Here is a 27,537-nt window from a genome sequence, read left to right as displayed (position 1 = left end):
TTTAAATAAATTATTGTCATTGCATTGATTGACAACACCTGACTCTAATTTCACCTTCAAATACTAGAGATTCACATATTTTTGCCACTCCCAGATATGTAATATTAGATCATTTTCCTTAACAAATAAGTGACCAAGTATATTTGTCTCATTTGTTTAATTGGGTTCTCTTTATCTAATTTTAGGACTTTGATTATGTTTTAGGTCATATTTATACAGAAATTTAGAAAATTCTTAAGGGTTCACAAACTTTCAAGCACTACTGTTTGTATTTGTTACTTATTCTTGATGGTCAAATTTATTTTAACTATGGCTTTCAATGGACAGTTCATGTGTTCATGCAGAGAAATGCAAATTTCCAGACTAAAATAAAAAAGGTTTATAAATGTGTGCTTTCCCAGTCACAATTACTAGCTTGTTTGGTTAAATACTTTCAAAGTTTCGATACAATAGGTCACCAATAAGCATATTTAGCATACTGCCTTTTTTCTCTCCTTTAAAAAAAAAAAAAAAAAAACAAACAAACAAACAAAAAAAAAACTGTATACCCAATTTATACTCATTAAGTGTTTTAAATAAGAACATCTGGACCAAGTTCTGTCTCTCGTGTCTCTATATAGTGGGAAATTAGAAGATTTCTACTTGATATATTTTTCCAATTAAATGTTTTAATTTGAGTTGTACAAGCATTTAAAAAAAAAAAAAAAAAAAAAAAAAAAAAATTCACTTTATAAATGTATCCATTTAATTTAAACTGTATTGGATCAAATTAAGTTGGACCAACTCAATTAGGTCTACATATCATGGCATGACTCAGTTTTTTTATGAGTTGGGGATATACATATTTATTGGTTGGAAATCCTGCCTTCAGTTAAACTGTTAATCCAATGATTAGTTTTTTTGACTGCATAAAGGCCATGTTCTTACACCCTGATAAATTAAAAACAAACAATACATTGACAGAGTATAGCATGAATGTAATTTTTAAAACAAAATGGGCATGGTTTGCCTGGAACATACAGGTGAAGATTTGTAGCCCCAGAAAAAGGGATCATTTGCTGATCGCTGATAGCAACCTCTTACGGTCTTGGCAATTTCAGACAGGCAACTTTTATTTTTGCTCATAAGCAGTTACATCCAAATTGGTAACAAAAAATATAGACTGTTTCTCAACTCTTTCCCTTGCGGTCCATGCTGGTACATCAAAAAGCTTGAATACTGCTTGAAAAGGGGACTTGACCCCTTAGATGGCATACACCTCACAATGCTGTAACATATTCCACACATAAAACACATCTGCAGAAGAAATAATATTAAGTAATATTATGTAAAGACCTTAATCTTAACATTAAAACTAACATTCATTCAACTATCCCAAAGTTGAAACCCATTTTAAGTTACATCATCATGTTGTCCTGGCCTGTCACACTTGTCTAGTAAATTTAGGAAATCTTTTATTGTCATTCCCAAATGACAATAAAATGCAACTGATCAGGTTCACTTTAAAATGCAGATTTTTACAATAACTAGCACACTAATCACCACCATTTAATACATTCATTACAAATGTCTAGATTACTGGATTTCACACTAAGTTAATGTAGGTAAAAAAAGAAATATCTCCAATCCTTATTTTTATCTTTCATTAAAAAAAAGAACCTTCTATGATGACATTTATAAAAAGGTATTTCCCATAGAAATATTAAAATATTCTAAACAACATACATTTTGTGCAGTCTTGGCAAGTCCAATTTCCAGCAAATGACCAACCAGTACAAAGCCAGATTGGTGTAGAAACAGACAAAAGTGTTGCAATCAAGCTAAATAATTGCAGGTTTAGAACAAGGAGGTTAAACCCATACCTACTTCTTAAATACCAGACACTTACCCCATAAAAGTCAGATACATGCCCCCATACTGACCTGTTAAGTATCAGATATTTACAACAATACTGACCTGTTAAATATCAGACACTTACTCCATAGTGACTCTTTAAATATATTAGATACTTACCCCATACTGACCTGCTAAATATGAAATACTAACCCCCATACTAACCTGTTAAATATATCAGATACTTACTCCATAGTGACCGGTTAAATATATCAGATACTTACCCCATACAGACCTGTTAAATATCAGATTCTTACCCCCATAGTGACCTGCAAAATACCAGCTACTTTCCCCATAGCGACCTGGCAGAGAGCTGCCACTCGGTAATTAGTGGCAACTGGTTCCACCTGTGACTGGCCTGTTTAAGGCCAGTTACAGGTTGCTCAGTTGCTTTGTCTGGTAATTTGACAAGGTTTCTTGGTGCATTAAACAAAACTCTTGGAACTTGTCTCTTTGGGTTTCTCTGGCTTTCTCTAGTTCCTTGGTTTTAAACAAACAAACAAACAAAATATATTCCGTTTACTTATTTCCTGCATCTGGTCCAGTTCTCCATTACAATATTTAACCATACCAGGTATTAAAGTCCAGTTACTAACCATACCCTTATCTGCACCTACTTGCTATTTACCCTGACATTTAGACAGCAAATGACAAATATTGATACTGTAATGATGACATTGCAGAATGTACTGTACCAAGCTTTGTGGTGTAGCAGGTCATGTTAATCAATATTTTCTACTCATCAAACACCAAATACTTACCAATACCTACCCAATAAACACCAGGTACTGACCATACGCTTCCCAGCTTCTAACTGCAGGTTACACAGAAATAAATAAATAAATAAAAAAACATGTAGATATTAAACATTAGATTTTGACCCATACTCACCCATTAAACACCAGATACTTACCATATGTATCCCAAATACTACATGTGGTTTACAGAGGTAAACATGAAGATATTAAACACCAGATATTTACCCATATTTACCCATTTAACCAGAAACTTGCCAATACCTACCCAATAAAGTTTACATAAAAAACTTTTAGATACTACAACCAATAACCAGCGATCATTGGGGCCGATCAACTATTGCCCCCAGGGCCAGTTCTTGCCAAGATACAAAGAGATATCTATATTCCATTGATCCCTCTGTCTATTCTCCATACCGCTTATCCTACACAGGGTTGTGGGGGAGCCTGGAGCTTATCCTAGGGAATTTAGGGCACAAGGTGGGGGACAACCTGGACAGGGTGCCAACCCATGACAGGGCACATTCCCATCACACACTCATTCATACACTATGGACAAATTGGAAATTCCAATCAGCCTACAACGCATGTTTTTGGACTGGGGGAGGAAACTGGAGTACCCGCGGGAGTACTCCACAAACTCCGCACGGGAGGCAAGAAACTCCCGAAGGTGCAAGACAAATGTGCTAAACATGCTATGTTATCATTATATTAAAATATTCTATGTAACTGAAAATCTTTGATATTTATAAAGGAACATCTGTGAAGCCTAACACACTAAGTGTCTAACTATAACATACAATTCTTTGTCTTCTTTTATTTTTGTCCTATGATTTATGCAAACTTTTGCACTTGGCTGTATAGCTGCTTTCCCCCCCAACCCTAACCACTGAGTCAACCTGCCCCTAATAGGCCATTGATGAATATACTTATCAATTTTTATGAATTCTTGAATATTAGACTCTGCTGAGCAATCCAACACCAATTTTGGGAACATAGGCGAAAGATCCTAGAACTAGTTTGCAAAAATATATTTAGCATATTATGAACATTTTCATAAATTTAAGTGGATGTGGCTAAATTGTCCAAAAGGCAATTTTAAAAAATGTGTTCAACCAAAGGATTACGAGGAAAAGGAAACTTATTTTTCTAGAGATATACCTAACAAAAATAATAGGGTGCTTGGACCCCTAAATATCTTGAGAACTAAGCAGATACAGATGGCATTGCTTTAAACTCCTACTCCACTCTGATTAATAAAGAAAGCAAAAAAAATGAATGAGTGCAGTCTGTAGCAGCTCTAATCATTCAAGGTGGAATGAGGAATTGGAATAAGAAACTAGCTTCAGCAGCCTCACCCCAATGCTGAGTTCCCACTTTTCATACACTGCACTATCACATTCTCACCCACTTTTATAATGAGTCTTTATTAGTCACATATATATGTATAACAGCACAGTCAATTTTTTTTTTTGCATACCCCAGCATGTCAGGAAGTTGGGGTCAGAGCACAGGGTCAGCCATGACACAGCACCCCTGGAGCAGGGAGGGTTAAGGGCCCTGCTCAAGGGCCCAACAGTGGCATCTTGGCAGTGCTGGGGCTTGAACCCTCAACCTTCCAATCAGTAACCCAGAGCCTTAACCGTTAAGCCACCACATATAAGTATTTTTAACTGACTGTTCACAAACACCTCTCATCTGTTCTAGAGAATTTTCCTAAAGCGACTCTTTTTACAGATTGTGTTACCGAGACAGTAAAAACACAGGTGGAAAACTCTACGCACGCGGTGTGGATGTCCACTGTAAAAACATCTGAGTGCTGGATGAGTCGTGAATCAAACGAATCGAAATTCCCTGAACCAGAAGATTCAACAAAATCAGAAGTTCAAAAGAATCGAATCAGTAAAGTGAGTCAGAATGGATAGCGATCGATTCACACAACATGCGCATGCGCAGTATGCATTGAAATAAACAAAACAACAACAATTGGTCGCTGCGTTGCAAACTTGCCAGCGCACAAGAACCAAAGTAAAGCCCGGAGATAATTCACAGTTAGACTGGATATTTCATCTTTCTTTTGGTACCCGAGATGTTGTCGCAGCATTAAAACTTGCCAAAGGTAAGACTTAGGGATACACCTTGTCAGGTAATAACGGTTGGGGGTGATATTTAAAACTTGGTCTTGGTGCATATACTTCCAAAGAAGAGGCTGCTTTTGCTGCTCTGATACACCTCATTCACCATATTAGATAATTAATGAGTTGAAGTGGGTTTGTTAAAGCATGGAAAACTGTACAGAACATGGGATACTCTGGCACCAGGTTTGGGAAGCTGTGGCTTAGATTAGTGGTTCCCAAACTTTTCTAGGACAAGGCCTTAACATTTGTTCCCCCCTTTTGCAAGATGTCTTTAAAACACATTAAAAATACAGACTTCTGAATATATCCCCCCCCCCCCCCCCCCCCTTTAATTAATAATTACATCTTGCATCTTAACATTACATTAGATTAGGAATTGATTGTGTGTGTGGTTGTGTGAGAGTGAGAAAGAGAAAATCATGTGTTTATTTTTCACACCAAATTGTTGAGGCCCCCCGGGCGCCCCCTGGCGGCCCCCACTTTGAAAAACACTGGCTTAGATGTTATTGGATTTTAACCTGGATGTTCTTAGAAACAGTAGAATATATGGCCAAATGTTTGTGGTCACCTGACCATCACAGCCATATATATATATATTTTTTTAAAACATCCCATTCTAGACTCCCTTGGCTGTTATGATATAACTCTCTTAACTACTCTCCTGGGAAGTTTTTCTACTAGATTTTGGAGTGTGGCTGTGTGGATTTTCCCATTCAGCCATAAGAGCATTAGTGAGGTCAGGCGCTGATGTCCGGTGAAGAGGCCTGGGAATGTAGTCGGAGTTCCAGTTCATCTCAAATAAGGTGTTCAGTAAGATTGAAGTCAGGACATTTGTGCAGGCCACTCAAGTTCTTCCTACATTGGCAAACATATCTTGATGGACCTCATTTTGTGCACAGGGCATTGTCATACTGGAACAGGTTTTTCTATGGCCCTTAGTTCCAGGGAGGGGATTTGTAATGCTACAGCATATAAAGACATCGTATGAAACTGTGGGCAATTAGATTTTTTGGGGGGAGGTGGGAGGAAAGTATAGAACCAGAGGATACCCAGGTGGACACAAGGAGAAGAGGCAAACCAGACAGTAATTACACAGACAGTAACCCAAGTATAAGATTGAACCAGGGATCCTGGTGCTGTGAGGTGGCAGTGATTCCCACTTCACTGTCATGCCACTAGTTCTAACTAGTTTTAAGTTAATGTTGAATATGTTTTACAAAATGTAGACAATTAAAAAGACATTTCCTGGGAACTGTAAATTCCTGAGTATATATCGGGTTGGTGAAACAGTAGGAACCGTTAAAGTTAAAGCATTTTCAGTGGTTTAACATGTAAACGTTTCAAATATAAGATTAAATGACTTCGCTATGACATCCCTCAAGAAGTACACGACTCCAAAGCCGCTACTTTTGTTTCAGACCACAAGTTAAAGGCTTAATGTCTTAAGGCTTCATGCTTAAAGTCAAATGCTTAGCTTTTTTTTTTCTTTTCACTCCTTTTCGCTACATGGGTGTCTTTAAATTAGACATTAAAATGCAGTCTAACAGTTAAGTTTTGATCTTGTGTTCTAACTGAAAGGCATAGAATGTTTACAATCACATGCCTTGTGAATGTATATGAAAAGTGTGTTTGTGTTTTTTAGGGCATAGAGTGATGCTGAAGGCAAAAAATATATGAGATCATTTTAAAATGTGAACACAGAATGCTCTATAATGTATTTATTTATTTAACATAAGTAGCAAAGTAGTAAGATGAATTGTACTGCATCTGCTCCTTCTGGTGCCAGTGTGGTTTTGATATTAATGCACGATAAGTAACCTATGGAACAATTTGGCATATTTTTCCATGCATAGTATCTTTTGTATCTTATAAATGGACTACAAAAATAGTTCATGGTATTGAGTGGCACATTGGTACAGCTGGTAGTGTTGGTTTCTCATGGATCCAGTGTCCATGGTTCTATCTTTCACTCTGTATTCTGGAGAGTGCAGAGTTTCTCCCCTCAGCCCTAAGAGTGCCTACCCTTAATTGCCCCTAGCTGTGAATGTGTGTGTGTATATGTGTGTATATATATGTGTGTGTGTGTGTGTTTGTGTTTGTGTTACATCTAGTGTGTATTCTTGCTCTGGGCTGTGTTCTCGGTATAGGCTCCAGGTCCACCATGACCTTGATCATGATAATGCCTACTGAAAAGGAATGAATACATGTATGATTAATAGATGATTGCATTGGGCATGAGTGTATTCTGAATATACTGTAATACCTTTTTATGTTTCTGAGAAAGATGGCCACCTAGTGTTTAAGTTGCACAACAATGTGTTTACTTACTTACTCTTGCATACTTTCTACACTGAGTGTGTATTGTGGAATAGTGTGTATTAAACAATGTACAGGTTGATATATCGTGAAAAATATTATATGCAAAAAGCACTACAATTTGGAGGAGTGATTGAAACGTAGAAAATTTAAGAGTTACCGCAGGGTTTCAAAAATGAGTCAGAAAAATGTGGTTAATGGGCTCCACCTAGTGTTTCTGGGTAACATACTTCTCTTTTAAAAACGTTTTTTTTTTTTTTTTTTTTCTTTTTCCTTTTTGTAGTTGCTGGAGAGAGAATGCCACCTGAAGGACATCACAGTGAACTCTATGCTTATTTTGCTCTGGAGGTAAGACATGGCAGCATAAAATCACAGTCAGCAGTTTACCTTAATGAAATGACTGTAATTAGTTGCACAACCTTGGCAAGGACAGTAAGCTCAGCTTAATTGCATTACAAAAATATTTGGTTATTCATTTTTCAGGAGACAGCTAGCTCAACAAATTAATTGACATCAATTAAACATTGAACTTGAACTCTTCTACTTGAGAGGTTAGACACACTTCCAGTAGATATATAAGAACTGGGATTTGTAAAAGTATCAGTGTAGCTTGAGCTAGATTTGGAGGAAGTTGTTAAACCTGTGAATTTCTGCTGAAAGTTAAGAAGGCTGTGTAATCAGCAGGTCATTATCACAGAGGAGCATGTGAGGCTCATCACTCTGGAATAAGTGTGAAGTGATCCTTCTCCACTCCACCCACATGCAGAGATTATTTTGCACTACTTACTTATCACTTAGAAAAGACTGAACTATTGACAAAATATTATTATATTTATAATATTATAAAAAAACATTACTTTCACTTGACTCACATCACATAACATCATGTGCTGCATCATCACACTGTAACTGTGCTCTTAATCCTATACTCAATATACAGTTAATTAATGTTCAATATACAATTAGCTAAGGAATAATAAACAATGGGACATGTTATAGGAGAATAAACAAACATGTGGTGGTGCTGTGGCATGACACAAAGTGTTACTATAGCAATTTGCCCTTGATTACATCAATCAAAGAACAACACCATATTTTTTATGCATATATGTTGTATTCACGTTATACTGTTATATAGTACATACATCATATTGTTTATAGCTACATATTATGTTGTGGAACATCTGCAAAATTAGTTATCATTTATGTTACATCAAGTTATAAACAGTTGTTCTTTCATTAATATTTCTTTTCTTCAAGTTAATTGCACAGAAATAAAGCATGTCAGCATGTCATGTTACAGACAGTAACATGACATACAGTTACAAAGTCCTCTGTCCTGATGACTCTCTTACTGACAATTACAAATCACTGACAATGGAATCTTATTCCATAACTGTTCAAGAAATATCTCCTTACAGAAAGCTTCAGAAAGCACTTATACGCTTTTCTGTGTTAAATAATAACATGCTTAGTATTAGTCCCAGATTATATGGTGTGTCTGTCATACAGGTCATGGTGAATTAGCTGTTACTCTAAAAATGATAATGTATTAGACCTGTGATTTGCCTCGCAGTCGGAACTGTCAGATCTATGCCATTATTGAAAATCAGTAAACACCTTCTGACCTATCAGATTTGAGAATTCAACAGCACTAATGTGTAATGTGCAGTATACAATTTGCTAAAGTTTAATGTATAATTCACTAGGCATTAGATAACATGAAGTAAATTAACATAGGGTCTGTTGTAGAAAGAGCCTTCATTTCACAGATTCTTAGTCAGATAGTTAGTTTTGGCAGTGAATTGACTATTATTTACTTTCAGAAGCAAAATTTGCCAATGTAAACACAATCTGTTATTGTGTGGACCTTAGTTAGTCGAACACAGTCAAATTTAGTATAAATACCAAAATGTTTATTGACCCCATTGCATGTACTATAGTACTCACGCTGTAACTGTCTCATTCATGGTCATAGCCACAGAGGTCTAACCAGGAATATACAGGGATTAGATAAAGCAAGGGAAATCACATGTAACAATTTCAGAGGAAACTACTACGTGGCATGTCAATTAGGTTGAATGTCAACTTTAATTAAGCACTTTGTAGCTGAGTGCCATACTTAAAACTGATGATAAAAAACAACAACAAACAAACAGTGTTGTCAAGAGCAATAATCCTAAATCTCATAATTGCATATACCAAATGTAAGCTTTTATGTACATCATATGTACAGTACTAATACTTTGTACTTTTTACAGAGCCAATGTTAGCGAGCTAGCTGGCTGTTGCAAGCTACAAAAACAGGTCAGAAAACACAAATTGGTTTGGATAGCAAAATACTTGAACACGGTTTGGGTAATAAAATTACACACAGAAAATTACCAAATATAAGATATTAGCTTGCTTGTTAATGTTAACTGGCTAACCCGCTATCCCTGGCCTCAGATTTACAAGAAGTACTACAGACATGGAGCATATTACAAGAGTTGTGTTTAGGCTAGGAAAATGATGTAAAGCATCTTAGCTTGCTCTGTTGGGTTTGTATTGTGCTCTGATCCTGAAGAACAAGCACAGTTAGTCCAAGAAGGCAGGGATCAGGTATGTGATGTACAAACAGATGGCTGACAGATCAGAAGACAGCCAGCAGCGTGAGCTAAGTGGCCAAAATGAGCTTGCTAGCTAGAGAGACTTTTGTTGAAAGTTGAAGGTGCTGGGTTTTGCTTGTTCACCTAGTACTCAGTAACTGTGACAGTCATGTTGAGCTGAACATTTTCACAACACTTCTGTCATTCTGAGGAGATGACGATTACAGCAGGGGTAATTATACTTTGCTGTCATTATATTAAATATGCTGTTACATCAATATTCCATTACACATGAATTATTTAAATACTTTTATCCTGTTTCTGTAGTAAATCTGAAAAGCTTGATAATTAACAGTAAGTGCAGACAGAATAAAGAAACAGTGAGCCAATAAGAAACTATAAAGGATGTTCTTTTGTATATACAGCAGTGCTTCCTAGAAAAAGAAAGCTTTCAGGCTGTTCACCCCTTCTTCATTTACAATCACGACATGAGTATGGCTTAGGGCTGTAATTGAAATTAAATGCAACAATTACATTCGTGTCTGACTGAAATTAGCATTGAATTCTTTTTCAAAATCAGTCCCCTTCTAGATTGTTTGCCTCTGAAGAGATAAAGTGATATAAGAGCAATGCGATGAAGGGTTTGCTGTGTAGTGTTTCTGTATGTCACTAATGAAAAGCAGTTCAGTTTGTGTATTCTCTTTCACTGGTATTTCACTGCTCTGATTGCTTTTCTATCTGTGAATCTATTAGGAATCTTCTCCATGTGATGTAATGCAGAGCTGTAGATAGTGCTGAGGGAAGTAGCTCACCACAATTTCAGCATTTACTGAAATTGCATTTACTGAAATAAAAAGGTATTCCCTGCTGATTGTTTATCATTTATGAGATTAATCAACTTAAGTGCAATGCGGCGTTTTCCTTTTCTACATGTCACTAATGAAAAGCAATACCATTCGTTAATTGAATTTCTTGTTTTTCCCCTGGTGTGATTGCTTTTTGCTCTGGTACAGAATCTTCTCCATATAAGAAATCATTTGGTATAATCAGTCCATACAGGATTTCGGTGAGTTTTTGTGATTGTTTTTTCAAAATTTGCGATGCAACTTGTGGCCATTTGTGGAAATCTATTTGAATTGGTAAATTCGCAGTTGCACAAAATATTTTTGCACAGTCTTTCACAGTGATGTTTGTTGGTAAATGAGACCTTTTAACTGTACTCATTTGACGCACGTGAATCGAAGGGGACTTTGGCTGAATGCATGTTGTGATGGCGTCACATGACGTGTTTTGGTCCAAATCTGCAGAAAATCTGTGGTAATTTTGAAAAATTGCAAGCGTCTGCGAATATTGCGGCGTTTCTTGATTTTGCATTCATTTCTGCCATCACAAAATTGCTAAATCCTGGTGGGACTGCATAATGCTGAACATCACAGCCATCCTGTAACCTAACAGCCTCAGAACAGCATACTGTATACTAAAGACATTGGATCAGATGCTAATTCTATAGCTGTAATCATATATACAGGTGCATCTCAAAAAATCGGAATATTGTGGAAAAGTTCATTTTTATCCCATAATTTAGTTCAAAAAGTGTAACTTTCATATATTCTAGATTCATTACACATAAAGTGAAATATTTCAAACCTTTTTTTTTTTGTTTTATTTTATCTTGATGATTGAGCTTACAGCTCATGGAAATCATAATAATATGTATAATATATAAAGTTTATGTTATATAATAGTATTTGTGTATTTTTTTATGGATGCCCAAAAGAGCACTGATAATTAAAGTACACTCCTAAATCATTAATAATAAAATCATAAATTAATAAAGAACTAATTAATTTCACTGCACCTTGCGGTTTCTGTTACTTACTGCCTTTAGACATATTGTTTTACTTGTGTTTACTTTGATCATACTGTTTAATCAGACATTACAGATCTTACTTGCGCTACACTGTTTATCGCTGCGTCTACATTGCGAGTGAGGAGCATCGTGGCCTCGTTACTAATGGATCACTTTCGTTATAATAAACTACAGAATTAACACTACACTGTGCAAATACAGCATATAATGACAATAAACTTGATTTAAACTGAACCTCCTAAGCAATTCACGCCAGTTTCCCCAGCCCCTTGCACACAGTGGAGCATTTTGGATATAAACACAAGTTTGTGCTCGTGCATCACTGTCATGCTTCCATGCTACACAAACTCCCATTTTGTAAAGTTTAAAGGTTACAGTCTTCTACACTACATTTAATATTAAATGCTCCACTGCCTTAGAGGACTTGTGTCACTTTTTTCTGCTGTCCACTTGGCAGTTATGCCTCCGTCTGATGGTGACTGGGGTCATGTTTGGTATAAAAGGCAATGTTGACTTATTCTGCTAAAGCTAGTGGCGTCGCATTACGTGCATTTGACGTCATGCGCCATCATCTGGGAAACGACTTACACTTCCAGTTAGTAAAAAAACGCTTGTGTTCCATTTGAGACGATGCTACCCTTCTAAAATTCATATACTAGATGGCAGATCATATGGTGCATAATGTAAGTTTATAGTCTTACTATAAGTTAAGTTATAGTTTTACTATAAGTTAAGTTGTGTCATTTGGGACACAACTTTGGTCTGTACTCTTCGCTGCATGTTTTCAGAACAGAGGTAAGCAATGAGTATACGTGCCCCAATCGACAATGAGATTCGTTGACAATGATTTTCATCATCAATTATTATCGATTTTATCGATTAGTAATACATTCTAATACATTCTGATTTAGTGGAGTGGGCTGTAGTAGTGAGCGGAGCTAGGAAAGTGGTTTCACACTCACACACAAATGGTAGCAGAGCTGCCATGCAAGGCGCTAGCTTGCCATAAGGAGCAACTTGGGGTTCATTGTCTTGCCCAAAGACACTTCGGCATGTGGGCCGGAAATCGAACCGCCAGCCCTACGATTAGCGGACAACCCGCTCTACCTGTACAAGTCTCTCAGATCAGCCCGACCGTGTAGAATCTTACCTTCTTGGCGTGATTCAGCTCTATTACAGTATATTGCCTGTGGGGACAGGTGGCGCAAATATGGACATTGCTGTAGTCCTGTACCTAGTTTTTAAAATTGTATTACATCCTGTACATTTCTGCAATGTACAATGACGTATATAGTAGCAAGTAAGGTCACAATACTTTTCTCCCCCTGAAGCCCATTTAAAGAAACATTCATAACACATAAAAAGCAAAGATTTTGATCTGCCAAGGTTATTTATATATGACATAGCACCGCTGTTAAAGCCTTATACAGTCAGATTTATAAGTGAAATCAGCATGGACTTTGACTCACTGTAGGGAAAAAATCTGGGAAAGGCAGCCTTCTTTCACCATTGTGCACCATATGCATCTCCATCGATTTTAGAGCTCTCCTGCTACTTACAACATATTCACTCCATCTGTCAAAGGCACCTGTGAGCCACGGCCACACTCAGTGCAGTCAATCACTCTCCTTTTATAATGCTCCACAGAGGGGTGGATGACCTGCCAGGGCCATCGACTCATTCCTTATCATGCATCATGCATGCATTTCTTTTTGCTGAGGGACACACTGTTCACATATTCTTTCTTTTTTTCCCCCCTGTCCATCTCAGAGGGAGGTTTTTGTTTGAGATTTATACATTTGCTTGGTACACTGGAATATCATTTGTAAATCCACAGGACTCACAAAGTAAAGAGTTTGACACAAAGAGCAATATAATCATCCCTGAAGCAGATAAACCAATGAGCTCTAGAAGACTCAATTCATTCCCTTTTGCTGTTCTCTTCACGGTTGCAAAGGTGCAGAAATATTTACAGGAAATGTATAAAAATCTAACCTGGTCTCACACTTGCAAAGTCCCAACAATTTGTACATTAAAATGCTTTCTGGTGACCTTTTATCATATAAAGTTGAAATAAATCTGAGCATATTACTCTTGTTTGGTCTAATATGCATTGTTTTACTCTCTAGACAGTGCTACGGCAAATAATACAGTAGATTCCAGGATTCCACTGTAATTCACTGTGAGACACTGAGTGTCCTGGAATTCACTGGTCCAGTTACACCTCTTTACATGCAGTGAAGACCGTCGTATTGTGTTTATTTTTGAGAAAAAAAAAATGCTTGCTAGTAGACTGAACACCAATCCCAGAGAAAGCTCAATGAAAGAAACACTTTTTTTGGCAGCTGCAGCACAGTTAAAAAATAAATAAAGAAATGTAATAAAATGTTGAATTCCAATTCAGCTGGTGATTGTGATGATTCTGAGAGCAGGCACTCGGTCACATATATTTACTAGCTAAATAAGGCCAAGGAGTGTTACGTGTAGTTTTATGTAAATGGTAAATAGTCTGCACTTATATAGCACCTTTTAACCTTAGCGGTTCTACAAAGTGCTTTACACTGTTACTCATTCTCACACACACACACGCCATGCAAGGAGCTAGCCTGTGATTGGGCAACTTGGGGTTCAGTGTCTCAAGGACACTTCGGCATGTGGGCCGGGGATCGAACCGCCAACTCTGCGATCAGTGGACAACCTGAGCCAATGCCGCCCCAATGTCTATGAGATGTATTTAAAAAAAATAAAATTAAATTAACTAGTGAATACAGTATAGTTTATTTTATTGGTGCAGTAGTGTTTTGTTTTTCAGTGTTTTAGAATAAATTATTTTATATTTTCAAACAAAAGTATTTTTCTTGTTTACGCTGACAGTTTTCTTATTTATGTGATATTATATGTTGGCCCTATATGTAGCCTTTATATCGTAATGCTAGTTGCACTTCCATTTTTATTTTGGACTAATTCCTGGGCTGATTTTATTCCCAGTCTGTGTATTTAATATTCAGAATTCTCCTAATCAATACATTCCATGTCTTGCCATTATGTTTGTTGAACAGCACTTTCTAATTAGATAAATAGTTCATGTGCACGAAGTGTATTCATTCATTTGCATTTAAAAGGTAACTACAGAGTACTCCTATGCATCCTCTGCACTGTTAGAGTTGAACTCTTCCAGGCCTCTGTGGTCCGTAGCAATGTGTAAATGTTTATTCATCTAGAGGGAGCAAAGCTGTATGGCTGTGCTGAATGTGCTTTTATCATTAGACCCTATTGAAATGCTCGGTCATCGCTCCCACTTGGCTCAGTCTCATTAATCTTAAGGAGTCAGGATAGACACCGACCTGCTGGAATGAGACAGCTGTTTGCCATGCCAGAGCAGTGAGCACAGCACTGCCTTGTAAATATTTGCAATTAGCTGAGAGGCCTGGGTCTGCGCTACCAGGGTGACCGTTATATGCATCAGATTTTGGGCTGGATACGTTTGGAGTCAATATGCACAGGCAGGCCTGCTGACTCAGAAATATACCTCAGAACACTCACCTATTGGATACCTGATATAATGGCAGTTTTATTTGTTATGTAATTGTAGAGCATAGTCTTCACATTGATGTTATTTATACTTCTGGTCAGAGCTTTGTGCACATGTGACTCACCTTCTGCTGCTGTGGATGTTCCCACATGGATACCCTTAAAACGTGTACTTCCCTATGTATTTTCTGCCCAAGTTTTATTTGTATACTCGATACTGTAGAGTTGTAACTAAGAACTGCTGCTGTAATCATAAAGACCGCCCTGTGCTCATCCTTTTATTCACATTATGCTCATATTGAAAATCTATTCATGCACACTTGGTACTGTTTGCATTTATTCTTCTCAAAGTGTATACTGTAATCATTTATAATCCCGCAGTCCAGTGTCTCCCAGAAGAGGATGGTTGCTCTCAGTGTTGTCCCATTGGGGATCTAAATTTGGATTTCTGTAGACCTGCTTTGTTACAATGTCTATGGTTAAAAGTGCAATTCAAATAATATTGAACTGAATGAGATTCATACAACTATCAGGCCCTTAATTTATGTCACTGTTAAACAGGAGGTAACATGTGTATGCTACCTATACTTTGTTCACAATGTTATCTAGTAACTCTTGCATAAAAACTGATATCAAGTAAATATGTTGAATATTGTCAAGCATTACACTAATTCATATTTGGTTTTATGAGTGATTAATATCTAATTATTTAAATAACCTTGCCTGGTAGCTGATCACCTAAGGGTCCACCAGGTGGCACTTCATTTGCACGTAAAATCTGTAATTTGCCTTTTTACCCTCTGAGACTGACAAGGCATTGAATATCTGCTCCTAGTAGTAAGCTTCTGTTGGCAATAGGAGGTGGATTGATTTACTCAAAATATATCACTTGATTTTGACAGTGATTTATTATACAGCACAATATATCAATTATAATATTGTAAAACATTTATATAAACCAGATGAGTGCTAATGAGGTATTGTCACTGGATGCATATAGTATTTAGTACATTTGACAGTTTGCATCCTGACTCATTTTGGTATTTGAGTAAGAAATGCACCAGTTCCAATATGATTTGGACACAAAGCCCATGTTCAAATACTAAACCTTATGTATTTCCTCATAGCTTATACCGAATCTTCGGTTCTCTATAGATGTGTTGTTTGGCCATCCCAAATCTTTGTGCTTTGTGTTTCTCGATGCAGTTTGATTTAAAGAAAAATGTACCCCATAACATGAAGTATGCTGTGAGTCTAGAGAAGAAATGACATTAGAAAACTAAGCCACGAGGGAATTTTAAAACAAACTAAGCCCGACCACTTGCAGGGAAGAAGTACAACCTTGTCTGGTCCAGCTAAACCAATATTGCATATCATGTACTGAATAAAAATGGCCGATTACTGAACAATGACTAAATGATTTAAATGAATGTGTGAGGCAAGTGAGTCATGGCTGTACTTGCTGTCTCATGCATAAAGCGTGTTTACCAAATGGGTCTAATGAAGCTCTGTCGAGAGAAGACAAGAAACATTATTGTGACTAATTCTTTAATCAGCCGGTAATGTAAGAGGGTCCGGTAGCAGGGTTTGCTTTGAATTTTGGGAGGGCACACTCTGCTTATGGCTTAAATGTAGGATATGATTATGTTTTTAGCAGTTTTTACAGCTGTGCCAAGAATTAAGTAATTTTAAATGTATGATTTATCATTCACGGACATCTGAGCATCCATCAAAACTAGATGGCTCGGAAAGAAGACACTTGGTCAGAGAAGCTACCTGCAACCACATGGTGACTTTGAAAGACTTGGGATTTTATGGCCAACAGAAGAAAACGTGTGCATCACACAAAAATATCAAAGACATTGCACACTTCTGGCCTAGGAGGGTCATAGAAGGGTGGCAATAAGAAAGACGTTTCTCAAAAATTGTTGTGAAGTTTGCACAAACACACTAGATGCCAACACGGCCCATCACTAGAATACCATCCTGAATGTGAAGAATGATGGTGGAAGCATACAGTATTGTTGTGGGGATGTTTCTGCAGGGACTGGGGAACCTGTCAACACTGAGTGGTGGATGGATGTAACCAAGGACCAGGAGATTCTGGGGTTAAACCTGGTGAAATCTGCAAAATGTCTGAAAATGGGTCGGAAATTCATATTCCAACAGGACCCAAAGCATAAGGTGAAATCTACCATGGAGTGGCTTGCTAAGAAACCACGTGGATGTTGCCCAGTCAAAACCCTGACCTAAATGCAATAAAAAATTTATGGAATGATTAGAACATTGCTGTCCATCAGTGAAAACCAACTAACCTCTCCCAGCTTGAACAGAAAAGTGGGAGAAGATCCTCAAATCTGAGTGTGCCAACCTTGTGGAGAGCTACCCAAATTAGACTGGTAGCTGTCATTGCTGCCTCTAGAAAGTACAGACTTTGTGAGGTGTATACTAAGAGATGAGAAAATTTCAGTCCTATCAATTTTTTTGGCCGACACTGATGTAAATCTATGGACCTTCTATGAATCATTTGTTGTCTTATTACAAGGACATACAGAAAAACCTGAAAACCTGCCTAATTTTTTTTTTGACATTTAGGTATTCCGATGAATATAAGGCTCAGTTGTGTGTGTGCTTAGAGCATGCTTGTATTTATGGCTTGCTTTTAATTGGCAGACCTTCATTAGTGGCTGTAGACATAATTTAAAATTCATTGGAGGGCTGCATTAACATTTTGCCCATGTTCTTATGCTTTCTCACTTTGTACACACAAGCTCTGATTAAATCTCTAATGAATAACTCGGTGATTCCAAATTTAATGACATTTAATAATTCATTAATACAGGTATACAGTCCTCTCTGCCAGGCAAGTCAAACAACAGGATGTCAATTTGGAATATGTTCAAAAGCAGCAGCTTGTGATCATAGATTTTAGTGGGGCAGGACATTAATAATGCGTTAAACTAAATTAAGATGAGAGGATATCACACTTGACTTATGCTATAAACTACCGTGTAGTGAATTTTTGGATTAACCTGGTAATAGGCAGTTGAGAGTCAAAAACCGCAGGTGTGTTCCTGTCGAAGCGCACACAGCAAAGATAATATTATTAACCAGGGTTTCTGGGTTTTAGCAAATTGCTTTGCGTGGGAAGCAAAGTCACTGCGATGTACACACATTTCTGATATACGGACATTATCCACTCCATAATCCCCCTTTCACTCTTCAAATCCTTCCAATATATCTTACAATAGAAATGGTTCCCTACATCACATCTTTTCCAATAAAATTAAATGTGAGTTACCGTATACCAGATGTGGTCTTATGGATGGTAGGAAGTGTGCAAATATACTGACATTTACATATATGATGTGGAGATTTGAATGCTCGCATTTAGTTCTCCAGCTATTCTCACATCTCTCTGTTGTGACCTTGCAAGAGGCAAATTGACTTTCACAGGTAAAGTGAAGAAGGGCCTTTTTTCTCTCCTAGAAAGTTCTCAGATAACGAGGCCTCTGTGAGCTTCTGTTCTTTGTGACATACAGAACGACTGAGGAATGTGGAACACTCAAGAAAAGGCAAAAAATATCAGCTCGGTACTATAAACAGTACAATAGGGCTACTTTAAGTCTCTCCTTATTTTGTACCTTGGAAGACTTCATTAATCTTGAATTAACTTAGGTTACCTTTGCCACAAAAAAGAATGAACCCTAACATGAATGGCTCATTAAGATAAATTAATTATGTGATTAAAGTTGTGTGTGTTTTAAACAAAGTGCACAAGTCTTTTAAAATCATCACAAGTAGGATTAATAAATTGAATCCAGCCAAATTTTCATAGTAGCTTATTAGTTGTACACAATGTCTAATGCTGTACACTATATACTGGTCTCAGATAGGTGAATTAGTGACCAAGCTTATTTATTGTACTATAAGTTTTGTTTTAATTACCATAAACATATCTACCTCAATATTTTAGGGGATATTCTCTGCTTGATATCGCTTTGCTTGTATCTTTCTCATTTGTAAGTCGCTTTGGATAAAAGCGTCTGCTAAGTGAATAAATGTATAAATGTAAATGTAATATTCACATTACACAGTTGAAATGGCTCAATTCTTATTTTAACCAGTATGTAACACAGACCTGATTTTGTTGGATATAAACCACTTTCAAGCATGGTCAGGCCACTGTGATATATAAACAGCGAGATTTTGTTTTATGTTACACTTCACTGCACAGGTACATCTCACTGTTGTCTCCTCATCCACACCCACACATTACTCAACACAAATGTGCCAGTAACCGCTGCAAAAACTGCAAAAGTTAAGCATATCGGGTCGTTTTTGTTTTTTTTTCATCCTCTCACCTGATGAGGTGATGAGCTGCAGCTGAACTCCAGAGCAAATCATCTTTGTGATGAAGGCTTTTGCTGTCGATTCATTCATTTGATCATCATTGCAATAATGGATCATCTCACAAGATTGACATTTATTGTGCACATGAGGATTGTTTAAGGGCAAAAGTCTGTTCACATTAGTGATAGATAGGAGCTGCTTACAAGCAGATGTGGAGACCGAAAGATCGCATCTGAGCAAAAATAAATAAATAATATAATATAGATGTATATGTTATATGAATTGAGATCCCAATGTAGGAAACATTTGTAATAGTTGTAATTGTATAGTTAGTTGCAGGGTGGGATGGGCATCCAACTGATATTTCCATGCAGAATGATATTCACTAACAAGCTTACTTGTAACTTACTTGCTACACTCTGACAGGAGACATGCCTTTAACCTACAGGTAAACGGAGATTTTCAACAGGCTGATGAGCTTAGGTTGTATATAAACAGCTCTGATGAATTCAGTGGGACTGAAAAAAACTTTCCATGTAAATATAGTATAACATTAACAAATAAATCTGTTTTTTTTTTCACAGGAATCTATTAAAATCCTGTGAGTCTCTTGACTTGCACCATGCTGTGAAAACTGAGCTAGATGCTGCAGCACTGATTATGGACAACTCTCCTCCTTTGCCTACCATCCACACTTCATTATTTCTCAGCCTCTGACAAACATTTTCATTAAAGAAAAGTACACAGGATCCCCTCGAATCTCTCTGAAGACAGACGTACGTTTCTTATGAAGTGTGGCTCACATGGGAAGCCATGGCCACTTGAAGTGTGCCACTTTTAAATTTCTCTCTGTTGTTCTGCCTTTTAATAAATGCTCTTTGTTTGGATATAGTGCTGAAATGACTCATGCAGAAAGAGACTTGTCCTTAAGGGATCTACAGCCATGGTTGGGTTGTTTGGCACAGGACTATGGAGATCATGCTCCATTTTGTAAAGTGTTTATTGGGTAACTCCTTTTCTGTAATTTGTTTTGATTACAAATGTTGATTATTGTGAAATAACTACATTTTAAAGAGATTTCGAAGCCAGTATTATTCAGCTGCAGTACTACAGACCTTAGCCTGGACAACAAGGCTTGCCTTTGCCTGTTTTTTCCACTAACAAATGTTCACTTACCATTGTTAGCTACTCTATGAGTACTGTAGCTAGCAAGTTAGTTAACATGAACCAAACCACAAATATTCAGTGAAGAGTTGGTTAACCAGCATATGTGTCATGCCCAAGCTTAAAGTTTCTTACATCAAGTGGATGAAGCCGCAGGTTTTCCAGAGCTGCTGTCTGTCTCTTCTGGGCCATGAGTTGTAAAAGATTGAGAACCGTTCTCAAAGAGTACTGCATAATGTAGCATTTAGGGGTGTGACAGTGGCCATGACAACCGCACCCCTGCGCTATAAAACTCAGGAGCTATCTCCAGGCATGACACCCAGCTGCGTTTTTTAAAATTTATTTTATTTAATATTTAGATTTTAAACATATTATTTAGGTTACCATCCTATTGGTAGTTCTTTCAAAAAGACAAAGTATTCATCAAGGAAACGTGCGACTGTGTTTAACTCCATCTCTTCATTATCAGCTTCTTCTCCTCTCAATCACAATACCGTATCCCACAGCGCTCTCAGGCTGTTTCTCGTTGCAACAACATGACACAACAAGGTAAACAAGGTGTTGAGTTGTTTCACTGACAGAAGTGCTAAAATAAATCCTTTAAAAATATATAAATATCTATCCATCCATCCATCTTCTACTGCTTACTCCTACAAAAATAAATAAATAAGTTTTATATATATATATATATATATATATATATATATATATATATATATATATAGGTTTTGATTTAATTTAAGCCTATTGAATTATATTGTATGATGTGATATATAAACTGAAGATGAATTAATCGATATTGTTTGCCAGATGAAGCAAAAATCAAATCCAAGCATTGGATTGATTGATAAGGATAGAAAATGTAAATGCATTATTCTTTCATTGGCGTTTATTGTTTTCCATATTGATACTGTGGAGTTTAGGACGATAGTGTGTATTTTAGGATTGTTCTTGTACTTTAACATTTTGTTGTCACCCATACTGCATGTGCATGACTTGTTAAGTTGTTAGTATACAATAAAGTATAGTATAAAGTATAAAGGAAGCTTTTCATGTTGGGAATAACAGGTGTGTGTGTTTTTTTGTTTTGTTTTGTTTTGTTTTTTTGTTTTTTTTTATATATCATCAAAAGCAAGATCCTAAGTAGTAAAAATGATCATTCGTCTCAAATCATGAAATACTTAAATCCTGAAAATGTTCAATCTTAAAAAACAGCAATATTTTATGTGATGGAGAAAGGTCAATTATTTTCAGATTCTTGTTTTCATTTTGGATTTTATTTTAACTTCATATTTAATTCACAGTATTGTTCTGAATTTACAAATACTTTCACTGTTGCTGATTCATATTCTGCTGTACCCACACTGAGACAATGTGATATAAATAACAGCTGCCCAATTGCAATTATTTCCTTTTTGAGCAGAGCAGATGTGAAACTCCGCACTTGGTCTACACCAAACCATCACCCCATCATGCATTATGCCTGCTCAGTTAATGGATCTATACTTGGTTAATGTGAACATCTGGGAGTGGGACATGGTGCTTAGTTTTATGAATGATTCTGAGAAACGCCCTCATAAACACCCTTAACACAGCCATACTGTGATATTAGATATAGATATACACAAAAGACACCAATCAACAAACATCATTTAGGTCTGCGTCTTATATTACAAACTGAACTGTAATCAAACTTGGCCAGTATTTTAAAAAGATTATTAAAATACAAAGGCATAGAACTAACCAGTGGGGGAAAGAGCACAAAGCAAACTGACCTGAGTATAATACTGCTACTGGAGTAAACATCAAGAAAATTACTCAAGTTGTCTGGTGAAAAATTACTTTAGTAATTACTTTTACAAATTACTTTTAAAATTCAACAATTGGCATGACTAATTTGAAAAGGTTATATATCTGAGAAATGCATTTTAAAAGTCTGAGTAATGTTCGGAGTAACTGAACTATGTAATTGAGCAATACATTTTGAACCGGTAAGCTATGCTGAAGTGAACACTCAATGATCAACACTATGTAACGGTAATGGTAACTGGCTAGCTAACTCACTCAAATGCTGTTAGGGTGTCAATAGCTTGCTAGCTTCCTACACTAACTTTCTAGCTCCTGTTAATTTTAATAAAAGTGTCTGGCTTATTGGGTGTGGAATTAGCAATGTTTCTTCTGGCCCTCAGTGATTCTGAGGCTATTTCTCGTGTTTTGCTTAGCCTTAATTCTAGTGCTGTGATTAGCTTCACTGGATTCAATGTACTTAGTATTATTACACATTTGGACTGAGAAATGCCATTATCTTCATGGGTTTTGCTTGGCATAATTTGCAGAGAATTCCCACACTTGTTATTTGAAGCATTTAAAACTGAAGATAACTGATAGTGTGTCATGGATGATCATCTGTCCCCACTGTCTCAGACATTGCTACTGCAGACTAAAGCATTTGATGGCTGAAGTGTATACTCAAGAAAGTACTGTTACAATGAACCATGTCCTGTCTCAAGTACTATAGAGTACATGTAGTTTGTGACTTACTTTCCACCCCTTTGGCTAACTGTACTATGTACTGGAGCTAACTGGGGATGTATTTAAGTTTTCCCATAGGTTGTTTACCTTATCATAGATACCTTTTAAAATACGTTTTACACCAAACTTCTACATCTACACCAAACTTGTTGTAATCTTAGGCTGTGTATTCTGTTACCTGGATTGGTAAATAATGAGATCGCACTTAAACTCAAACTTAACCCCTTAAACTCACAGGACCCAGCTGGGTACAGGCTTCCATTCACTCTTGTAACTACATGTGTATACATTCCTCATTAGTATTAATGTGGTTACTGAATAGTTCATTGCCATTACTGAGTAATATGCTTTATGATTAATGAATAAACCAGAAGTTCAAGAGGTTAACTTACTTTAGTCGAAATACTCACTACTACAACTCCACAACTGTCAGTATACCTTCAGCATTTACTTAAGGTAAATGGTGCAACAGACTGACATCTGATTCAGGGTGTCCCCGCCTCCTACCCAGTGTTTCCAGGATAGGCTCCGGACCAACTGCAAGCTGACCAGGAAAAAGCAGTTTACTGAAGACGAATGAATGAATCTAAAAAACAATGCAATCATTTTCAAACGTGCTGCATCACTAGACCCAGTCACATTGCCACCTCAGACATGTAACCAAATGATTGCAAGCTCAAGTCATGTTTTTAAACATCCCAGTTCTTATGGTTCTTATGGTTCTGGTGCCCTATGGGCAGTGGTAGCTCAGTGGGTAAGGTGTTGGACTACTGTGCTGAAGGTTATGAGTTCAAACCCCAGCACCACCAAGCTGCTACTGTTGGGCCCTTAACACTCAGATGTGTAAATGTAAGTTGCTCTGGATAAGAGTGTCTGCTAAATGCTGTAAAATGTAGTGCATTAGTGTCTGGACCTTTACACAGTTTGGTGTTCTCAATCCTTTAATGCACAACCCTGGTCCACGAGTGCCCCATGTCCCGCATATTTTAGTGTTTTTCCTGCTCTCAGTATTCAACTAAACAGCCCATGCTGAGTTTAAGTGGGTGTTTTAAAGCAGGGCCAACATTCAAATGTGCAGATTAGAAGGGTTCTCCAAGGCCAGGGTTGAGAACCCATGCTCTACTGTAGTATATCAGTCAGACAGCTGTGCGCAAGATTTAGTCAGTATGCCACAACACTTTCTCCCTCTAAAAGCGCAGCTGGATACCGCTGGATTAGCGGTGCGTCAGTGAGATCTGAACTGTAGGGACAAGAAGCAGAAGTATGATGTTTGATCACTGATGAGAACAGCTCGCGCTTACAGGTTGCTGAGTGCGTGAGGCACACGCGCGGCGCCGCACTCACGTCACTCTCCGTCGTCATCCTCCGCTCAGCGCGTGCGAAGCTCACAGCCTGGCACAGAGCGCGTGCTCGACTCCGCGGAGTGCAATGGCTCTGCGCTCACACCCGCACTCCAGCCTGATGTGTGGACACGGGCAAACACCGAGCCGAGATCCGAGAGCAATGAATACGCCCGCAATCTTCTGCCTCAGCCTTGTGGACCTGTAAATGCTCTCAGGCCAACCTTTAACCACCATGCTCTATTTTCAGCTGGTGATCATGGCGGGGACGGTGATGCTGGCCTACTACTTCGAGTACACGGACACGTTCAACGTGCATGTGCAGGGCTTTTTCTGCTACGACAACGCGTACACGAAACCGTACCTGGGACCGGAAGAGGCGAGCGCCATCCCGCCCGCGCTGCTCTACGCCGTGGTGTCCGGTGTGCCCACACTCGTGGTGAGTTCAACATACTCTTCTAACACGTTCACAAACTCACTTCATTTTCTTTACCGCTGACCCTAGCGCACAGCTTTGGGAGATGGATGCATGCGATAGTCTTATCCCTGTGCGTTTTGGAGTCCCTAGCTATTAAACTATGTGATTCGCCTTCTCATTTAACTACATGGAATATGATAGTGGATCACTTGTTACAGTTTTTCCTCTAAACAATTCCTTGTATTAGTGTAACTTTCATGCAGGTACTGTTATAGTGCCCCATGCCTTAAACCTTTCTCAATGGGAATATGAATGAAGACATCCAAAATAGCATACTGTAGGCTACTACTGTACACAGGACTCTATCTTACTAGTTTCTAGTATGTAGATCCATGCAGTATTATTTCAGATCCCAGCCCTAGATTTTTTGGTTAAAATACTGCGTCAGTGATACACATCCTGTGGTTGTTAAGGTTATATATTTATCATAACCACAGTCTCCATCATTCAGGTCATGGGCTGAAACTTGTATGTACGTTCCTGCTTTCCAAAATTGAGTTTGTTGAATTCTTTCTCATGGATGCCAAAGAACTGCCAATCGTGCATGTTGTATGGTTGAGCCATTTTTTAAATTGTATATAGTCATAATGAGATATACAGGGGGCACGGTGGTTTAGTGGTGAGCACATTTGCCTCGCACCTACAGGGTTGCGGGTTCAGTTCCCACCTCTGCTCTGTGTGCGTGGAGTTTGCATGTTGTCCCCATGCTTCAGGGGTTTCCTCCCTCAGTCCAAAGAGATGCGTTGTAAGATGATTGCCGTTTCAAATGGGTGTGTGAATGAGTGCAGTTGTGCCCCTCGTCCAGGGTGTCCCCTTCGTCATGCCCCGAGTTTCCTGGGATAGACTCCAGGTTCCTGTGACCCTGTGTAGGATAAGCAGTACAGAAGATGGATGGATGGAAGGTTAAGAGCTTCAGTTAATGCTCACATCAAATATCACAATGGGGAAAAATGTGATCTCAATGATTTTGACTGTGGCATGGTTGTTGTAATCCAGACGGGCTGATTTGAGCATTTTGAAACTGCTGATCTCTGATTTTCACACACAACAGTCTCTAGAGTATACATAGAATGATACAGGGGGAAAAAGCTAGTTGAGGGAACAAACACGCTCACCTCCAAGATTGACCAATTCTTTGGGTGTGAGTCAAGTAAAACTTAGTAGAAATGAATGAAAACCGGACTCTCAGGGGTATGTTCTATTACTTTTTAATGGAAGTAGGCTATAAACAAGACGAACACGATTTGACGTTTCGACAGAAAGAAAAAACTTTCAGTGAGCAGCAGATCTGCGGGTGGAACCGCCTTGTTGATGAGAAAGGTCAGAGGCCAGAATGATTTAAGCTGACAGGAAGGTTACAGAAATACAAATAACCAGAATGCACAGCATTCTGTCAAACCCCGAGGCGAATGGGATAACAAAGCAGAAGACCACGTGGAGTTGTGCTTCTCTCAGCCAAGCTAAGAACAGGAATCTGATTCTACAGTGGGAACAGCGTCACTGATCCTGGTCAGTTGAAGATCGGAGAAAAGGCAGAAGATGATTTTCCACTCTTCAACTGTCCAGTTTCACTGCTTCCTATAACCGCAGTTTCCTGTTCTTGGATCTCAGGAGTAGAATTTCATGTGGTCTTCTGCTGTTGTCGCCCATTAGCCTCAGGGTTCAACATGCTGTGCATTATAAGATGCTTTTCTGCTTACCATAGTTGTAAAACATGGTTATTTGAATTTCTGTAGACTTCCTGTCAGCTCCAAACAGTCTGGATATTGTCCTCTTACCTCTTTCATCAGCAAGGAGTTTCAGTACAGCTGCTCACAGGATGTTTTTTGTTTTTCGTACCATTCTGTGTAAACTCTAGAGACTGTTGTGTGTGAAAATCCCAGAAGATCAGCAGTTTCTGAAATACTCAAACTGGCTCATCTGGCATGCCATGGTCAAAGTCACTGAGATCACAGTTTCCCCTATTCTGATGTTTCTTGTGAGTATTTATGACTGCCTGTCATCTACAGTTGTGCCCAAAAGTTTGCATACCCCTTGCAGAATCTGCTAAATCTTAATACTGTTAACAAAATAAGAGGGACCATAAAAATCCCATGTTGTTGTTTATTTAGTCCTGTGCTGAATAAGCTATTTCACATAGCTGATGTTTACATATACTCCACAAGACAAGATAACAGCTGAATTTATAAAAAATTACCCCGTTCAAATGTTTACACACCCTTGAATCTTAATACTGTGTGCCGTTACCTGGATGATCCATGACTGTTTTTTTTGTTTGTTTTTGTGTATTTATTAGCTGTTTTGGTATGCTTGGTCTTTTTTTTTTGGTGTAGTTGGAATTTAAGACAACACCGGTGCATCAGGTTATTTCTATTTATTTATTTATTTAAACATATATTACATATCACAATAGATCTTAGCCCAGAACGTTTTGCAAAATGCATTTTTTCTAAAATGAATGATGTTGTCTTTGTACGATGTTAGAATTCAAATGATTATTTCCCCATGAAGACATGCTCCAGAAAAGACTTTTACTGAAAAGTTTGCTGGAATAACATTTGTTTAATCCAAAAAAAGCA

At 37.8% G+C, this 27,537-nt stretch overlaps 2 protein-coding genes across 4 annotated transcripts in view; one reads left to right on the top strand and one right to left on the bottom strand.

Annotated features, from left to right (window-relative positions):
- The window catches only part of LOC108281057 (phospholipid phosphatase-related protein type 4), a 24,338-nt gene extending 22,125 nt beyond the window's left edge, over window positions 1-2,213 (bottom strand). Inside the window, exon 1 of the mRNA XM_017449977.3 lies at window positions 2,151-2,213. Coding sequence (XP_017305466.1) covers window positions 2,151-2,189 — 39 coding nt within the window. The 5' untranslated portion in view covers window positions 2,190-2,213. The remainder of the gene's footprint in view (window positions 1-2,150) is intronic.
- A 2,402-nt stretch (window positions 2,214-4,615) lies between these two features.
- The window catches only part of plppr5b (phospholipid phosphatase related 5b), a 73,907-nt gene continuing 50,985 nt past the window's right edge, over window positions 4,616-27,537 (top strand). For all 3 annotated transcript variants that reach the window (XM_047156714.2, XM_017473751.3, XM_047156719.2), the window contains exons 1-3: window positions 4,616-4,767; window positions 7,386-7,450; window positions 24,731-24,919. In XM_047156714.2, the coding sequence (XP_047012670.1) occupies window positions 7,400-7,450; window positions 24,731-24,919 (240 nt within the window). In that variant the 5' untranslated portion in view covers window positions 4,616-4,767; window positions 7,386-7,399. The remainder of the gene's footprint in view (window positions 4,768-7,385; window positions 7,451-24,730; window positions 24,920-27,537) is intronic.

Source organism: Ictalurus punctatus, chromosome 1, assembly GCF_001660625.3.
Source record: "Ictalurus punctatus breed USDA103 chromosome 1, Coco_2.0, whole genome shotgun sequence".
Classification (NCBI taxonomy): Eukaryota; Metazoa; Chordata; class Actinopteri; order Siluriformes; family Ictaluridae; genus Ictalurus; species Ictalurus punctatus.
Note: the sequence above shows the minus strand (reverse complement) of the source record. Positions and strands in the feature narration are given on the sequence as shown.